General features: G+C 41.6%; 2 protein-coding genes across 2 annotated transcripts; one reads left to right on the forward strand and one right to left on the reverse strand.

Moving 5' to 3' along the window:
- The first annotated feature begins 2402 nt into the window (after positions 1 to 2402).
- Positions 2403 to 5909, forward strand: LOC135463096 (transmembrane emp24 domain-containing protein 7-like). The gene is made up of 3 exons (XM_064740416.1): positions 2403 to 2673; positions 4678 to 4926; positions 5619 to 5909. Exons 1-3 carry the CDS (start codon positions 2524 to 2526, stop codon positions 5847 to 5849), a joined length of 630 nt encoding a protein of 209 aa, XP_064596486.1. The 5' UTR covers positions 2403 to 2523; the 3' UTR covers positions 5850 to 5909.
- Positions 5910 to 13088: 7179 nt separating this feature from the next.
- LOC135462664 (dapdiamide synthesis protein DdaC-like) lies at positions 13089 to 17924 on the reverse strand. The gene is made up of 4 exons (XM_064739891.1): positions 17894 to 17924; positions 17012 to 17194; positions 14420 to 14552; positions 13089 to 13447 (listed from the first exon to the last, which is right to left on the reverse strand). Exons 1-4 carry the CDS (start codon positions 17921 to 17923, stop codon positions 13149 to 13151), a joined length of 645 nt encoding a protein of 214 aa, XP_064595961.1. The 5' UTR covers position 17924; the 3' UTR covers positions 13089 to 13148.
- Positions 17925 to 18544: the final 620 nt, after the last annotated feature.

Genomic DNA, 18544 nt, shown 5'->3' on the forward strand with positions numbered 1-18544 from the left:
CGGCCTATAAAAATGTAAAGGTCGTCCTCTGGTATTGTATTGATGGGTGTGGTCCATTTTGGTCAAATAAAATGAGTAACTCGGTGGGATACATTCTTGATGATAAAAGAATTTATGTGACTGTAATAAAGTTGAATACAGAATCAGGTCAGTAAGTGGTAGAATTTGAAGATGGCGGAAACGAGGCGCGGTGTGTTAAAGCCATTTAGATAGAGTAAGGGTGAAAATTAGTCGTTTTGCAATAGCTTGATTAGTTTAGAATGAGCGATGTAAGTGTTACCCTATTTGACAATTCTATAAGAAGGTAAGGGTAGATAGCTGAGTAATAAAGGATAAGGAGATTTTCTTATTTACGGCATTTTTTATATGGTTAAGTATACCTATATTACGGGATACCTTCGTTCAGGTAAAATCAATGTGTTGTGCAGTTCAGCTTATCGCTCAAGAAAAAACCTAAAACTTAAACTTCTGAACTTTTTCTAGATTATTATTTAAAATGGTTGAACTTGGTAATGCATCTGTATTTTTTCTAACTAAGAAACAGAATAAACATATATTTTGTTTTTCTTGATGACAGACGATTTGCACAAAGCCAAGTCCTGAGTTTCTCTAGTTCATGGGACATGATGTTTATGGCGGTTATAGCGTCGTTTGAAGAGAAACTTGCGCTATTGTTATCGGCAAAGAGAATGAGATGAAGAAAGTATGTCGCTTCTGAAATGTCATTTATGTACAACAGAAAGAGGAGAGGCCCAAGAATGGTACCCTGTGGTACACCACATATTAAAGGTTTTAGTTCGGAAAGCGTATGATTAAATGATACACGATGGAATCTGTTTGATAAGTAACTCTTAAGCCAATCACTACAAACACTCCTGGAACCGTAATATTCTAATTTCTTAAGTAAAATACAATGATTGACGGTATCAATGGCTTTTGATGAATCAAGAAAAGTGACAATAGAATACTTTTTACCATCACCCAGTAAGCAGTTCAAAGTTTATCGTATAAGGAACATGCGGCATAAGTCGCGGAATGATTTGGCCTAAACCATATCGCATTATGTGATTCCAGAAAATCATACATTGCAGTCACCAGGACTTTTATCAAATATTTTACTAAAGCATGTAAGCACCGATATCGGCCTATAATTTTCGAGGCAGCCATCTTGAGAACTTTATCCAATCAAACACGCTGCTATCAGATTGCGAGGCCTAAGTTCTGATTTAGCCTGTACCCATTCACTCCATGAAGGGACATATGATAACACAGAACTATTGCATAAGGCATCATTTTGAGATCATTTAAAACGATTTGATTATGTGTAGCCGAAGGACCATTTCACACAGTGTGCTGGGACAGGTCTGTATCATTTACGGGCCACCTCAGACGTAAAATCAGTTGATTTACAAGCCGTGTAATATTCAACAGCAATATCACAAAATACGTCAGACAATAACAAACTGTCTCGGCCTTGTCCCAGCACAACGTAAGTTGTACACCACGACCTCTACAGCCTTGTTCCAACACAACACAAATTCTACAGGACGATCGCTACAGCCTTGTCCCAGCACAACTTCAGTTGTACACCACGATCTCTACAGTCTTGTCCCAACACAACATAAGTTGTACACCACGATCTCTACAGCCTTGTCCCAACACAACATGAGTTGTACAGCACGATTTTTACAGTCTTGTTCCAACACAAGTTCTACAGCACGACCGCTACAGCCCTGTTCGAACACGGAAAAGGTTTCACAGCACTATGGCTGCAATCTTGTTCGAAAATAGGTTATTGTATATTTCAAAGGATTGGAGATATTTGAACGTTAATGTTTGAAAAAGTAATGACTGGTCCCTTTGAATCGCCGACCGCCTATCGCCGACCGCCGACAAACATTTCTGATCTTGCAGATCTGTACATCACACGCGTCGACCAAAGTCACGGTGGTAGGCCTCTGCTCCAGGCACTCCCATTTTCTCAACTGGCCGCCACCGCATAAGTTGTTTATTTTTCCTCCAGTCATGTAAATATGAGAGCCATAGAGTGAACTTTTCTTGAGCATGGCGTTAATGAACTATGGCATAAATATGGTAAGACATAAATTATCATCGTGACGTGTTGTGCGTTCATTCATTGGTTCAAACTTGAGTTATACTTCCGACAGCACGGTTAGGCTTCTTTTTGCATCAGACATCCGGTAAGAGTTAATCTTCCGCGTGATGAAACTGCTAAAGGCTATAATTAAGTAAACAAATCAGCAAGGTTTTTTATCCCCCGTTTTCTAGTAGTGAATCGATTGGGGCGATCAAGGGAGGTGACTCTGTAGAGCATATTGACATTTCCTGTTCAACATCCGGGCGTCTGCCACGTTTCCAGCTCCGCCATTTTCTATCAACAAGTCACCGGCGAAGTGCATGTGGCGATAAACTAGGGCCACTAAATCGATAATTCTTGTCTCTTTGTGGCAGTCTGTCACTTTCTTACCCCCTGGCGTCGAATCCGAGGCACCCCAGCGTATCATGGAGTCCGCTTTTACGTTGATAACGTTGCTGGTTGTTTTTGTAGCACATGTTCTGTGTGGAGAGCTGACGTTTGAACTCCCTGATAATGAACGAGAATGTTTTTTCGAGCACATAGAAAAGGGTATCCAGTGTACATTGGAGTTTCAGGTGAGTTTTAGAATCCAGTCGCCTGTGTCAACTCACGATCAGGAATCAGGGATCACTTTTAAGTGTCAGATGAGAACCTAACAGCCAGCTGTACTCGATTATCAACAATGTGCTGTTGTTGTTGTAATTGGAAGGCTAACAGTCGGCCTGTAACACCGTGTTTCTATACACGTGGCGTTTTAATTACGGGCATAAGGAAGGCTTTGTCCACGTTGTTTATAACATCAAAGAGAATATTGCGCAGTGTATACGACTGTACGGCGGTACCGTTAGATGCCGAATTGTGACATTGTGATTACATAGATTACACAGTTATCAAGCAACAATCGTTGTTCATAAGCATTTGCCCCAATACCTGCTATTGCTGCTAAGAAAATGCACCATAGCAGTTCATGTAGTTATCCGTGCACATAATATATACTGGCCTCAGAGTGGCAGGCAAGCTTGAATAACATTTGTTGTATTACATAAGGTTAGTGTAAACACATGTTTATTGAGAGATGAGAGACACAAGTTCTCAGGAGTTTCACGTGAGGGCTCTTGGCTTATACTGGAAGTTCGGGTTAGGAAATGCTCCATTCGCCCAATGCCCGTGTGCAAAGGCTGTGTACCGCCAGGGTTCTAATTCCAGCTTCAGGTATACGTGCGAGGGCCACCACTCGGAACACCTGTATCTCTCACAGGCCCTTTATGACTGTTTAATTTCTTTTTATCGTTCTTTAGCCTGTTTTTTCTTTGTTTTTGGGGGTTTTTTTTGACTAACATATGCTATCAATCATTTGTGGGCCATAAATATACTGCACAAGTCAGGAAAACCTATATAATTTGCCTTTGCTTTGTTCCCCCTGAATTTGGGAATATTACAACTTCACAGTGATCCTGGTTTGTTAAGATGACTTCTTTAACAACTGTTACCTGTGTAAAACTGTGATGTAATGACATTATGAAAACAAAGAGAGATAAGCAATGGACATGTTTGTACAACATTGGAGTGGATATCATAAAAGTGAAGATTTATGTTGGAAATACTTCATTCATGCATCATTTTCACAAATAAATTTTCCATAATCTATGAATACATGTAAATATAACAAGCCTGTTGACAACAATTTTTCTGAAAATGTAAAGCATTGGACTGAATATGAATTAAAAGTCTTGCACAAACTAAGAAAACTAGAAAGAAAGGAATGGTCTGTGTGGTTCAGACAAAATGGGGAGAGTGGGAAGATCTGAAGAGGGGACATCACTCACTGTCTCTCTCAGCTTAAGAGTTAACACACCGCCTGGTTCACTCTGAACACTGATGTGACAGACTTGAATCTGACTGTGACAGGTTTATGGTTATGGTCAGGAGGTTTGTCAGGTACCCGCTGAAGGGTATTGGTTTACTACAGGCACTCAAGTAAAACGTCATGTGTATGGCATTCAGCCTCAATGAGATGAATAGATATCTCTGTCAGAAATGTTTATGGGGGTTCAGGGTCCTGCCAAGTGTCATTCTGATTGTTTGTGGGTTAACAATAAGCATGGTGGCTAATTTCTATCTTGTCTTGCACCAATACGGTGTGCATATCTGTGTGGGTCACTAATGGAAAAGCTGGTTAGTAACTTGCAAAATGTCTATCCAGGCATTCAAATCCCCCCCCCCCCCCTCCCCCACCCACCTTCGCCATACTGCAACTGAACTGCCATCATATACTGTGCTTTACCTAACCTTTAGTGCACGTTGCACATTTGGCCTCCTTTTGAGAACACTGTTGATCTTAGAAAGGAGTTTGAGGTTTGTTTGGAAGATGGGATGACATCCAGCTGATAAAATGTAAATTTGGATACCAAAAGATAATGTTTTGCAACCTTTATTTGCCTCTAAAACTGCACTTCGTGTGGAGAGAGGGATAGAGGGGTTAGGGGGAAAACAGTAAGTGAAACATCCCTGAGTATTTCATCGAAAACATTAATGAATAACAGATGTGTATTGTGATGAGATGTGTTGTATTTTTGCAGGTAATAACCGGGGGTAACTATGACGTTGACATGGACCTGTCCGGACCTAACGGTCAAATCCTATACAAGGACATGAAGAAGCAGTATGACACATTTACGTGGACCACAGACCAGACAGGCGTCTACAAGTTCTGCTTCAGCAACGAATTCTCCACCTTCACCCACAAAGTGGTGTACTTCGATTTCCAGGCTGGGGACGACCCCCCGCTGGTGCCAGAGATGGCTGGACGCGATACTGCCATGACACAGGTCAGTCGTTAGTTCTTCCTATCACCCTTTCCCTAGCAGCCACGCACATATCTGTCTAGTTCAGTTGTTCAGTCAGTTGAGTTCTGCCTGTATGTACGTTGTCACTTCCATCTTGTGTTCAATACTCCTGTGTTGTGTTTCATTCTTACACTTATACACTGACAGCGTGTTTTAATACATGGCTTCTGCATTGTCCTGTGGATGGTCGTGGGTATCCCCTCCTCAGTTTCCTCTGACCATACTGATGGCTGCCGTCATAGAAGTGAAATGTTGTTGAGTCACCAATCAAATAAATAAATACACATTGCCATGATACAGTGTGATAGTCTACTGTCATTACTGTCAGTTAATACCTTAGGGTTACCTCAAACATATCCAACAAATAATTTTACATGTATAAGGATGGATTTCTTTCTAGTAGGATATTATATAAGGAATCGGTCAAACTGTGCAATGAAAATTTAGGTTGAATATGTTAAAATTGCATTTCTTAGAGGTGAATTAAGTACTGCTTTTGGTGTTGAAACCCATTTTCCCGTAGGACATCATCCTACCTTCCAAACAAATCTTAAAACACTTTTCTTTGATCAGCAGAGTTCTCAGAATCATTGAAAATGAATAACCTTGTACAGGACTTAATTTTAGGTGAAATAGGGTAAATAAATAAATAAATATACGTGGTATGATTGCAGATGGAGATGGCATCCCAGTCCATCCACGAAGCCCTGACGAAAGTCCTGGACTACGGCACGCACTTCCGGCTGCGGGAGGCTCAGGGGCGAGTCTTTGCCGAGGACTTGAACGAGCGGGTGATGATCTGGTCAATCGGCGAGTCCATCATTATCCTGTTGATTGGAATTGGTCAGGTTTTGGTGCTACGAAGCTTTTTCACGGACAAACGCTCTCAGCCTGTCAAGACGTGAGGCTGGTGGATTAGTTAGGCTTAGTTCTGTTTTATCATTGGGGAGGTCACACTGAACAGGCTGGGTGGGGTGGGTGGGGTTTGGGCAGGAAATGTAGGGAGTATGGGGTGAGGAGTGTGGGGTTGTCAAGAAGTGAATTTTGTCAGTCATTGGATTGGGGTACAAAGTCAGTCATGGCAGTTTTAAGGTTTAAATTTAATAAAAAAAAAAAAAGAGTGATTGTGTTGTAAAATGTCAAGAGAAGCTTCTTCAGTAAATCATTATATAAGTGTGGAATTTCTGTTTTTAAAAAGAATACAAACACAAGATGTTATTGTAACAGCTTGTCATTGCAGAAAGAACCATTCTTTGGGAGGCCAAGTTGTCCATGATAGATTGTCTTTAATGTTGACAGGCATTAATTCTGTTATCTAATATTCCATAGATGTATAGATATGCATGTGCAAATGTGTTTTCATGGTTAACATGGGTTACCTGTTGCTTATGTACACGTAAACAGGGATGCACATGTAAACAGCGCTGTGCATGTAAACGGGGATGTGCATGTAAACGGGGATGTACATGTACCAGCCTTTCTAGGTCAAGCTAATCCCTGTACTTGAAGAGGCTAGTATACCAGAGACTTTTTAGCAACAAAATCAGTCATCGCAAATACAATCAAATTTGTGCTATTATTTTATAATAGCCCAAATAATTACCTTTCACAAAATATGAGCCTTGTCTGTGTGCATGTTACCATCCAAAATGGGTAATAAAGTTTCTAAATGTCTAAAGCAAGATGGATGATAACTAATTGGCACTGTAGAATTGTTTTAACACTGTTAGTACTGTAATTTCTAAAGACCGAATATCAAGGCAATTTATGGACATTTTTAATTTCATTTTGGACACAAAACTATATTTGTTGGATGAATGAGTTTCAGGGCTTCACAAAAAAACATAATTTTATCACTCGTCACAGAATAATGCCCTCAGAGTATTCTTGAATAAACACCTTGCAAACATGCAAAAAGGTTGAAGAATTACAGTAGTGCAGGTATAAGTCTGATATTTAGTGGCAGGGAATTATTTGAGTGATACTTGGTAAATTTGATTTCATTAGGGAATATGGGTTTTTTTGTCAAAATAAAAACAAATGAGTTATGGTCCCTTTAACTAGCACTTTGGTGTTAAGTCTGCGTGAGACAAGAAGGTAAAACCCGAAGATTCAAGTCCCATGCACAGTCTTTTAAAAGTCGATTAAAACAAAAACATAGGATTACAGTATCATACTTGGTCGATTGTCATTGAAGACGTGAGTTATCTTCTCCAAAGTCTAGTGATGCATTGGCCGCCATTAAAAATATGTTTGTTAGGCATAACCTGATCAACAATCTAACAATGACCTTAATGAAGTTCTTATTTTCACTTTGATGGAGACTTTCTTATCTTCTCACAATGTTGATATGTTTAAAATTCCCATCTTTTTCCTCGGGCAAAAAAATTACCTGCTAACAGACCCTATTTTTCCTGATAGTGTCAGGTTACACTTAACAACTAATTGTTTGAGATAGCCATTTATGACGATATCTCTCTGTATTGTGGGAATGGGTGAGGGCCTGCTCAGATCTGATTGGTTGATGATGTATATATTTTGTGTAACATTTTAAGACTCTTTGTCTTTGTTCTCGTCCTTGTACTTCTATGTAGATGTCCAAGATGTGAATTTCTTGCTTTTCAAATTCTTTTTTTTTTTCAAACAATTGAATGGTGTCATGTCTGTTTATACTCGTTGAACACATTGTTGATTGTCAATTGCTCACTGTATTGTTTTTACTGTACATTCAAGATGTAGTAAATCAAACAAACCTTTCGTAACCTCAGATTTTTTGGGTCACAGGATATCTGCCTTTGCATGTCACGTTATTGTTGCTCGGCCGTTGAACTAATGCCATTGAGTGGAAGATCACTAGGCCTGGACTAATGAGGTCGAAGGCTCGAATCCGTCGCTAGGTAATTTGAATGCGCGTTAACGTCTGTATTTTTATGAGATACGTGAATCGTGAGGTCTGACAGACCCTATTTGCTTTCTTCCATCCAATTGCCTGTCTCAAAGAAGTGAAATATTCTCGAGAGTGGCGTAAAATAGCAGGATCAGGTTTCTTATATATTGACTGGTAAAGTTGATAAAGCAGCGATAGATATATCTATTACAACGCGGTCCCAACAAACTTCCATTAAAGGGAAGTAAATCTTGCAGCCCATGGAACAGAGGCCTGTGCGATCAGCACTTTCAGAAACAGAAGCAGAAAACCGCTGGTCAGTTTATTCGTTTGCGCACTTCTCTAACAGGAAGCTCATCAACCTCTTTTGCACATCTAGTTAAAGAGCCAGAAGAGAAGAGCTGGCTCAAATCGAGCTAACCGCCATGATGTTCTCTGTTCAGCCTGTTCGATTGGGTAGACAGGTCTTCCGGAAGCTACTTCGATCTTCACAACAGCTCAGATTGCATACATCTCAGCAGCGCCCTCTACCTACTTGAATTACAGTACCAGTTGGATGTATGCTTTATTTTCAAGATCGCTGGTGTTGCCATTAGAGTAGGTAGAGGGTTCAAGTGTTCCTAAAGGTACACGATTTGCCTCCCTTTGCAAAGAGCTGGTGACCGCCATTTATGTGACCGCCAAGGATTTTGGATTCGTATGATCATGAGCAGTCGTCAAAATTACAGTACATTTAGGTGTGTCCCTTTTGTCGAGCTAACCGCCACTGGTGACAGATTCGATGGTCTCTGCCAGAAGGACACGGTGCAACTCCGAACCTGTAACTCTGACAGCTGACACTATCAACGTTAGTGATGTCACTGGTGGCTTGCTGCTATAGAGAAGTGCGGTGGAATGAGTCAGGGGCTTTCAGCACTGTGAACACGCTCGGGTTTTCTCATTCCTCAAATTCCCGTGGAGTGGTTGCAGATCATTTTGATCCACGAGATGCGGTCAGCCTAGATTTAAACTGTTCGTTAGTGAATAATTCTGTTTTTAACTTTTGACTTAACTCAGAAACCTTGGCTTTGTGGAGTCGGTCCCAGGTGCATTTACCTGCTGTATCAGTAATATGGCGGTTACCATTTGAGTGTTTGGGCCCGGGATCGCCAAGCAATCTTAAGACTTAAGCCAAAATTTCAAATTACTTTAAAATTGTTATTTCCTCCCTAACAAGATCAAAACATTGCTTGGCAACGTAAATTTGGGGTAAGTTGATGTAAACGAATTTCATTTAAAATTTTGGAAAGGAACATACGAAGTTTAACGATTGAAATTTTGACTTCAGACTAAGATCGCTTCGTGATCCCGTAGCAAGTTTTTGGGGTGTGCATCTTTTCGCATGTACGCTACCCATGTCAACGCATGTATCTATATGCATTTTGAAATATTTATGGTACACAATTCAAGCCCTTAGGGTATATTTATGCAAGCGCAAGTATAAAGGTAAGACGTTAGGATAACATAACCCGATTAAACCAAGATTTAGCCGTATACTGTATTGGAGAATGTATGCGATAACACGCCATACAGGGCATCTGAGCTTTGTTTGTCAGCCCGACGACCATGTGGCGCGGTAGTTTCACATTCACAATGCTACCCGACAACGCCCTGTTGTCAGATAAGAGATGATGTAAGACGTACGCTAGTTTATCACAAAGAGGTCAGAGTGATGACTTGCACGATTTGGGCCCAGCCTGTTTGATTTAACTGGGGCACTGGAGAGCTCAAGCTCATGGCGATTACTCGCTAACACATTGGCTGCTTCGATAACTGCACGACACAGAATTTGAAAGCGTTTGCTGTTTGTGATATTCGCATGTTTGGGATTGTAAACACCCCTTTTAATTTATGCACGAACATCTTCGATTCAGACACAGTAGTCACGATTGTTATTCTTTTTTGTTTTTACTTAAACTTGATTACGTCAGTTAATATCTAAGAGTTAATATCACCGTCATTGATTGGATCCATCAAAGATTGTGAGAAACCTGACAAAATTCGTCATGATCCAATTATTTCATCCTTCCTGTGGAGAAAAGTTTGTCATGGTAGCTCAAGATTTCATCGATGTTTCATTGATGTTAAGACTTTGTGTTTTGGTTAGTCTGAAGGTGCGTATAGCATGTAAAGGATTAGACAACGCATCGTTTATGTCTAATTCCAATGAAAGACCACTATGCAAAGAACCCTAGTGTTATCTGTGGATAATGGGTCACCAGACTACAGCACGAGCAACCTCCAAATGATTGTCGATAATACATAGCCTACACCGGTGGCTTCGGTTAATGGGTAAAACGTGACAAGCTCATGATGCGCCAACAACGTAGCCTCAGACCACCTTTGTTAGTGTTAATATTCGTGACTGTCTTGAGAATGGGTGTTGATTTGGTCCAAAACAGACATATGCTTGGCATACTTTAATAGTAACCGGATGTTATGCTACTTAGGATTTTTGTATAGATAAAACTTCTTTTTCTCCTGTAGTTTTAGTATTTATTTGTCAGCACCTTATGCAGATATTCCTTGTCGATATTTCTCCTATACAAGAGCATTTCATCAAAACGTGTATATGGAGGACCAATCGATGTGTTAGCATGCAGGTTGTACATACTAAAGACTGGCAACTGAGGTTAAACGAGCAAACATCCTCATCTGTATAAAACAAAAGATGGGAATAAAGTCGTAAAACTGCGTTGGAGTTTGTTCGGTATAATTTATTTATTCATTTGTTTGCTGGCTGTTTTACGCCGTACTCAAGAAGATTTCATTTATACGACAGCGGCCAGCATTGTGGTGGGAGGAAACCGGGCAGAGCCCGGGCGAACCCATGACCAGCCTCAAGCTGTTGGCAAACCTTCTCATTTACGACCAGAGAGGAAACCAGCATGAGCTGGACTTAAACTTACAGCGACCGCGTTGATGGGAGGCTCATTGCGCCGTGCTGGAGTGCTTACCCCTCGTCCACGGAGGGCCCTGTTCAATATAAATGGGATTGCATGTCTTTGTATCTATGATTTTTGTAAACTCTGAACACATTTGTCAGAGGGCAAGGGTGTTATTTCGGAAAAGGGCATTACGTAGAGGCAAGGTACTGATCTGCTAGGTGTTGTCATTCTGTCATTGAGAAACGTGTCATGCCTCTTGTTTTAGTGATGGGGACCTTCGCTGCAGACGGTTAAAGCTCTGACTAGCTGCGACTGAAAGCTCACGTGTTCGAATCTAGATCACTCTGCCTCGGCTATACTCCGGTTACTTCAACTCATAAACCTAACCACAATCATTTAAGACAAAACCCCTGTCTTAAGTACCACGTTAAACACTAAAATAAATATTAAAAATCAATAAGGAGACAGCGCCAAAATTTCAATATTGCACTATTGTTACCTTGTTGTTACAAAATTTAGACTCCGATGATCTATTACAAGAAACTCAAGTCTAACATGCAATATGAAATCAGCATACATCATTTGCCTCAACACGTGCTGATTTAGATCGCCACGTTGGTTCTATATGAACCGCTGCAATCAAAGCGCAACTGAGACAGGCTGCGCATTGTATTATCGACAACTTCTATACTGGCATTGTACGCTACACGATTCGAATACTGATTTCACTCATTCGCCTACAAAACATACCTTGCGTCTTTCCACCATCACTGAAAACTGACTGCTCCTCTTTGGCCGATTCCATCCTAATTTCGTGATGTATAGACTTTAGGAACGGTTTGGTGGTCTATGTTAAACGTCGTTTTGGGAATTGGGCTTGCGATTATTGACCTGGACATCCATTTTGGTTGACGGCTGGTATCAGACGGATAGATTCACTTCTTTCTTCATTAGAGCTGCGAAATGGACAGAGAAGTGCATACAGGCCTCCATGTTTCAGATTTGCCACTGTCCGATTGTCCTGCCGTACGTCTTTAAATATTAGTTATGATCCCAATTAAGGACATATATGGCTTAACTGAAGTTTTACTGTCAGTATTGAACCCTTCTGTGTCCTGAGGGTTAAGGCGTTCTTCTCGGAGTCGGGAGAACCGAGATCAAAGCCGGGTCAAATCATACCAAAGACTTTAAATTTGGTCCTCAGCACTGAGAAACAGTAAGGAAAACGGATTGTTTGTCCGGGTGACAGTGCTGTGTGACTGGGTGGGGATGTCATGACTGGTGTTTTCGGTATGAGACTTCAGTGGTGGCAGTAATTGAGCGGTACGGATTCGCCCTGCTACAAGAGGGCACAATGTATGCGCACACACCTAATGACTCCTAGTCGTCATAGGACGGAAAAACTATTAATTTGGTCGTAAAACCATACATACTTATCAGACAAGCTAGGTGTCCGCGAGTCTATCTGGTAACACGCAAATGACGTATATAAAGCACTGTATACATGTATAGTCTTACATGAGTTTGCTAATGGAAGGGGCGACATGTAAGTTGTCTTGGGCTGGACACTTCAGACGGCAATACTACAACCACAAACTAATAATACAATGATCGTGTATTTTAAACTTTCTATGGTGCCTCCGATCTGTGCAGCGCATCACGTGACGGCCACTTGCTTGAGCGTTCAAGTTGCCGATAGACTGTGGCAAGGCCTTTCAACAACTTGCGGATGGTCGTGCGTTTCCACTGGGCTCTGTCCAGTTTCCTGCCATTATAATGCTGGCCGCAGTCATATAAGTGAAATTGCCCATTCTTGAGTACGGCAAGTATCAAATCAATAATTAAATAAATATTGCTAGACCAGTATGGTTACAAGACGCAAGTTCCGAGACAACAAACTTGGTTTAAGCCAACACGGACTCATTGGCCTATTTCAGTTACCGGTACGTGGTGTGGGACCCATGTCTAATATCTTAGCCAAAGGTGTATTATAAAACTGTCAGCATTTGGTTAAAGTATTATTGTTGTGGTATAGAGAGTTTAGTCTGTGACCTACGAAATTCGCGGAAATATTTTCATGTTCAATGGAACCGAGTACAGTTTTGCGGTTTTGATGCAAAAATACAAAATCTGTTCCCGCCGATCTTTGAGATGACTCATTAAATATTTAATTTAATTACCAAATTAAAATAATACAACGCAATACAATACAATACAATACAATACAATACAAGTTTTTATTTATTTATTTATTTGATTGGTGTTCCGCAGGTTGCTGTCAGACCCAATACAAGTTTTGAATAGAATGATCTTTTTGTGAGTTGTGCAACCGTGTCGCGAAGACTGTGTATCATATCTTTTGTATCCGTTTGAACAGAAAAAAATCCACTCTACAGACCGCTCATAAGTGTGACCAGTAAACGTCTCTTGCCCACGTAACCAAGGCGGCCATGTTGAACAAGCATGTTGTCAAGAAAGAGTAGATCTCCTTTCTGTGGCTGCATGCCGACGGCGTGTTTCCATTCGACGCTTCTTATATGCCGTATCACGTTCGGGTCAACCGCTGACCCGTCCCCGTAATACGTATGGAACGGCATCATGTGATCCGGAATGTCTGCATCCATCCATCTGGGGTGTGACCGGAAATAGCTAGCGTTGCTCTGGACTTGGTTGAACCAGATTTCTTCACCTGGAATGGAAACGGCCCTGGCTAACAGACTATATTTATTTATTTATTTGATTGGTGTTTTACGCCGTACTCAAGAATATTTCACTTGTACGACGGCGACCAGCATTATGGTGGATGGGAACCGGGCATAGCCCGGAGGAAACTCACGACCATCCGAAGGTTGCTGACAGACCTTCCCACGTATGGCTGAAGAGGAGGCCGGCCAGCATGAGCTCGACTTGAACTCACAGCGACCACATTGGTTAGAGGCTCCTGTGTCATTACGCTGCACTAACCAACTGAGCAACGAAAGCTCCGACTTTTAACCCTGAGCTACGTATATATTAGCAGTAAACGATCGACACTACATCGTCCGGTCTTTCCATTAGATGGCGAAATACAACAAAAAACATAATAATTAAAAATATGTTTGCATACATAGTTTTCAAAATGTATTATCTTCCATGACTAATTACACTTAGAATTCCTAATTGCTGCGTCCTTGTTACCCCCACTATAAAAAAAAATTTGTCTGACGAATATGGCAGACTACAGTTCTGGGTTGTTCGCCTACGGCTTTAAGTCAAGGAGTTTTTCAGCCACCGGGAGATGGGTGCCGGATAACTCTGGTCACTTCCGTCTCCTGATTATAACTATGATGAAACCAGGAATTTTTCAGTTATATGACGACGAGCAGTCATTTGGTGTGTGCACATATATTGTGTCTTCTTGTGGCAGGGCGACTCCATGCCGTCAAAATGCTGCCGTCACTGAAGCATCATGCTGAAGACACCAGTCATGACACCTCACATCGTCACATTATACTGACATCTGGCTAACCAGTCATGTTTCCTTGCTCTAACCTCTCACTGCTGAGCGTCAAGCGGGGCAGCAGCAAGTACCATTTTTAAAGTCTTTGGTATGACCTGACCCTGGGGGTGTCCCGGCTCCGTGAATGATTATGTAAAATGATATTAACAAAGCAGACGGAACCTGTTGAATGATGTGGCCTGGTGGCGGGTAGATGGTACCAGTAAGCAATAGAGCCATCAGGGTGCCATTGGTAACTGAAGCCTTTGTTTATCATCACTCGCTCTGCACTTTCTCTGTCGTCCACTTCAAGCACCTGAGAAAGACAAAACACGTCACGGAGAAGCGGTCAAATGTTGTTAACCTGTCACAGAGCAGTAGTCCAATGTTGTAAACTCGTCATAAAGCAGCAGTCCAGTGTTGTAAACACGTCACACAGCAGCAATCTGATGTTGTAAAGACATCAGAGAGCAGCTGTCTAATGTTGTAAACACGTTACAGAGCAGCAGAGCAATGCTGCAAACACGTCAGAGGGCAGCTGTCCACTGTTGTAAAGAAGTCACAGGGCAGCTGTAAACACGTCACAGAGCTGTAGTCCAAATGTTGCAAACACGTCATACAGCATCAGTCCAAATGCTGTAAACACGTCACAGAGTAGCTGCTGGCAGCAGTCCAGTGTTGTAAACGCGTCACAGGGCAGCTGTCCAATGTTGTATACACGTAACAGAGCAGTAGTCGTGCTGTAAAACACGTCAAAGAGAAGCGATCTAATGTTGTACACACGTCACAGATCAGCAGTCCAAATGTTGTATATATGTCACAGATCAGCAGTCCAAATGTTGTAAGCACGACACAGATCAGCAGTCCAAATGTTGTAAACATGTCACAGAGTATCAGTTTAATGTCGTAAACACGCCATAGAGCAGCAGTCTAATGTTGTAAACACGTCATAAAGCAGAGGTCCAATGCACGTCACAGGGCAGCTGTTCAGTGTTGCAAACACGTCACAGAGGAGAGGTTTAATGGTGTAAACACGTCACAGAGAAGCAGGAGCTGCTCACAAGGAGGTCACAGGGCTGCAGTCCAATGTTGTAAACACGTTACATAGCAGTAGTCTGATGTGAACATGTCATAGGGTAGCAATTCAAATGTTGTAAACACGTTACAGAGCAGCAGTCCAAATGTTGTAAACACGTCATAAAGGAGCAATCCAGTGTTGTAAACACGTCACAGAGCAGCTATCTAATATTGTAAACACGTCACAGGACAGTAGTTCAAATGTTGTAAACACGTCACAGAGCAGCAGTCTAATTTTGTAAACACGTCAGAGACCAGCAGTCCAAAGTTGGAAACACGTCATAGAACAGCAGTCTAATGTTGTAAACACGTCAAAGAGAGGCGGTCTAATGTTGTAAACACGTTACAGAACAGCAGTCCAAATGTTGTAAACACGTCATAAAGGAGCAATCCAGTGTTGTAAACACGTCACAGAGCAGCTATCTAATATTGTAAACACGTCACAGGACAGTAGTTCAAATGCTGTAAACAAGTCTTAGAGCAGTAATCCAGTGTTGTAAACACGTCACAGAGCAGCAGTCTAATTTAATAAACACGTCAGAGAGCAGCAGTCAAAAGTTGGAAACACGTCACAGAGCAGCAGTCCAAATGTTGTAAGTACGTCACAGAGCAGTGGTCCAATGTTTAACATTGTAAGAACGTCACTGAGGGTCGCCCAGTGCAAATCAGATATTTGCCAACATAGGACATATAAAATCGGCAATCGTCCGGTCAAGTAAAACAGCGGTGAATTAACCGTCAGAACGAACGTTTACGAGTTTAATGATGACGTCTAAGACTATCAAGAATACGATCGTAAAGCCATGATTTCTGACAAATGCTTAATTACATTTTTCGATAACAAACTAAATGCCTTGTAACATTTTTGCAGGACTGGTTTGTCCCGAGAAATAAAAGAACACGGATTTATTCATGTACAATATAATATTATTAATAATTTTCCCACGGTTATGGGGAAGGTGACACCATTTTTATGTATATCTTATACTAAATGATAATATATATGACTGCCTATCCTCACAGTAAACTGGAGTGACGTGTCATAAAAGTTTTATGCAGTCTTACACAATGCCCGCATGTTAAATTTTTTGGGCGATTACGTGACAACGACAAATTGAACGGAAATGATTCTTTGAAATTCATAATTCTCTGAAATTCATAATCCTTCGGTCAAGGAAGTCTCAGAAGTGCTTTTGTTCGGTCCAGCTGTGCACTTTTCACAGTTGACCTACGATTAGGCTATTTCTATTGCCAGGCCCAAATCTAATTTAAATACTCATATTGCGAAATTTTACTATCTACCCAATGGTAACCTGTGCCACATTTGAAGAAAACTGGTTCGTTTTTTCTAAAGAACAAATTCTCAAAGAGTTTTCATATAAATCCAAAATGGCCACCAAGTCCCGTGACAAAGGGCGGCACATTTTTCATAGGCACTACTTCAGAGCATAAGCAAGCGCCGTGTAATGTGTCAGCATCTTTGGTCCATAGGTTTTCTCTGTAGCCTGTGCACAAAATTATGGTTAATAATCCTGGCAATTTCAAGGTGTCCGCCCAGATAATAACATCGAAACATGTGAATATTATTGCTTTGAGGTTTTCATTCACTTTGAACTCGATGTACATATGTCTGATTATTGAGGTTTATGGGGAGATAGAAAATCGGAAGTTGTAAGATAGTCACAGATTATTACCAACCTCCTGCCACGACAAGTACGTATCCTTTGTTCGACTGGGATATACATGCGTATGGCGGATACCAAGCCTCTTGAATTTATCTTTGACTTCTGGATTTATCTCCCTTTGAAACTCTCTGTTCGCTACCAGGACGGCTTCCCCTCCACATCCAGGTTCTGGTGGAATCTCACAAAACAACGATATCTACTCAAGCAAAAAAAAAAAAAGGGTAAAACAAATAGGAGAGCTAGGACGCCAGCATGACCTGAACCCACCGCGACTGCATTTATAACAGATTCCTAGGTCATTGCACCGCGCTGGCACGCTAACTATACCTCGGTCACGGAGGCCCCAATTAGCCCAAATCTAGCTGGAAGTACTTTCGTAACGTCCAGCTTGCTAGGGCCTAACCTAGATCCCTGAGATTAATTTCCTGATAATAACAACTATCTTACATTTGGTATGCACCGATATCACACTAAACACACACAGGAAATTTAAATTAATATGTCATCGGTAAACCAACTTTCAAGAGTAATACAGCCGTCCAAACTTTTGAATGAAACAAGTCGAAACAACGTCCACCATGTTTGGAATCTGAATTTTCGGCAGGGCGATGGGCCGCAAAAATTGTATCCCAGGCAAATATTCTCATTACAGCGCATTTTTGAAAGTCTTGAAGTTTAAATTCCAAACATGGCGGACGTTGGTTCTATATATTGAATTCAGTAGGAGAGCTACGGTGCTGTATATTGGTAGATTGCCTCGTTAGTACACAGAATGAAAAGTATTACCTAATGTTACTTAGGGCAGTTAAATATGCGGTAATGAACTGGTAAACTAATAGTGATTTCAAAGACAGCAGGAAACGAAAGGCCCCCTAGTACAGTAAGCGAAATTTACGTAAGTCGGAGACTGGAGCAGATAGGACATCTCGTTGTGAGGTTCGATGGTGAAACACGGGAGTTCCTCGCTAGCCGTCATGACGTTTGATTCGAAAACTGTACGACGTGTGGTGCCACCTTCGTACGTCATTGTGTTCACGCCAAGGAACTTGTTGAACGTAGCCAGGTCCCTAGGGGTTTGAATTGGAAGACCCCTGAAGAGCACAACACCGGAGACTGGAAGCTCTTGGTACAGGATGGCTTTAATGCTATCTGCCAGCGCCTGTGACACGCTCCCACTAAACGTTAACTTCGTCATGTCCACTACGCTAGGGAAGTCGTCCCGGGGCCTGGACAGGTAGCACGGTATCCCCGCTCCCTGGCTCCCCGGCATGTACGGACGACCAGCTAAGATTGGTTGGCCAGTTGGGGAAGTGAAAGATCGCAACAAATCGACTTCAGAGGAGACGTCCGAGGAAAAGTCCTGAGATGTATACCGCAATGCTACCAGCACAGCGGGCTTCCCTCGTCCGAGAGACCTGGACAACATAACCCTCAAACACGCCATGGCAATCAGTCAAGTAACTTAGACGTCTTGCAACCTTTCCAGAAATAATAATCTGTCTGCGATAAAAAAAATAGCCCACATCTGTGATTATACCTAGATTCA

The sequence above is a fragment of the Liolophura sinensis genome, chromosome 2 (assembly GCF_032854445.1).
Source record: "Liolophura sinensis isolate JHLJ2023 chromosome 2, CUHK_Ljap_v2, whole genome shotgun sequence".
Lineage (NCBI taxonomy): Eukaryota > Metazoa > Mollusca > Polyplacophora > Chitonida > Chitonidae > Liolophura > Liolophura sinensis.

Coding starts and splice junctions, on each gene's coding strand:
- LOC135463096 (XM_064740416.1), top strand. CDS start 2,524: ATGGAGTCCGCTTTTACGTTGATAACGTTGCTGGTTGTTTTTGTAGCA. Junction 2,674..4,677: donor AGTGTACATTGGAGTTTCAG/GTGAGTTTTAGA, acceptor GTATTTTTGCAG/GTAATAACCGGGGGTAACTA. Junction 4,927..5,618: donor GCGATACTGCCATGACACAG/GTCAGTCGTTAG, acceptor GTATGATTGCAG/ATGGAGATGGCATCCCAGTC.
- LOC135462664 (XM_064739891.1), bottom strand. CDS start 17,923: ATGTCCTATCTGCTCCAGTCTCCGACTTAC. Junction 14,553..17,011: donor CGTACTTGTCGTGGCAGGAG/GTTGGTAATAAT, acceptor TGTCTTTCTCAG/GTGCTTGAAGTGGACGACAG. Junction 13,448..14,419: donor CAGGCCACATCATTCAACAG/GTTCCGTCTGCT, acceptor TTTCCATTCCAG/GTGAAGAAATCTGGTTCAAC.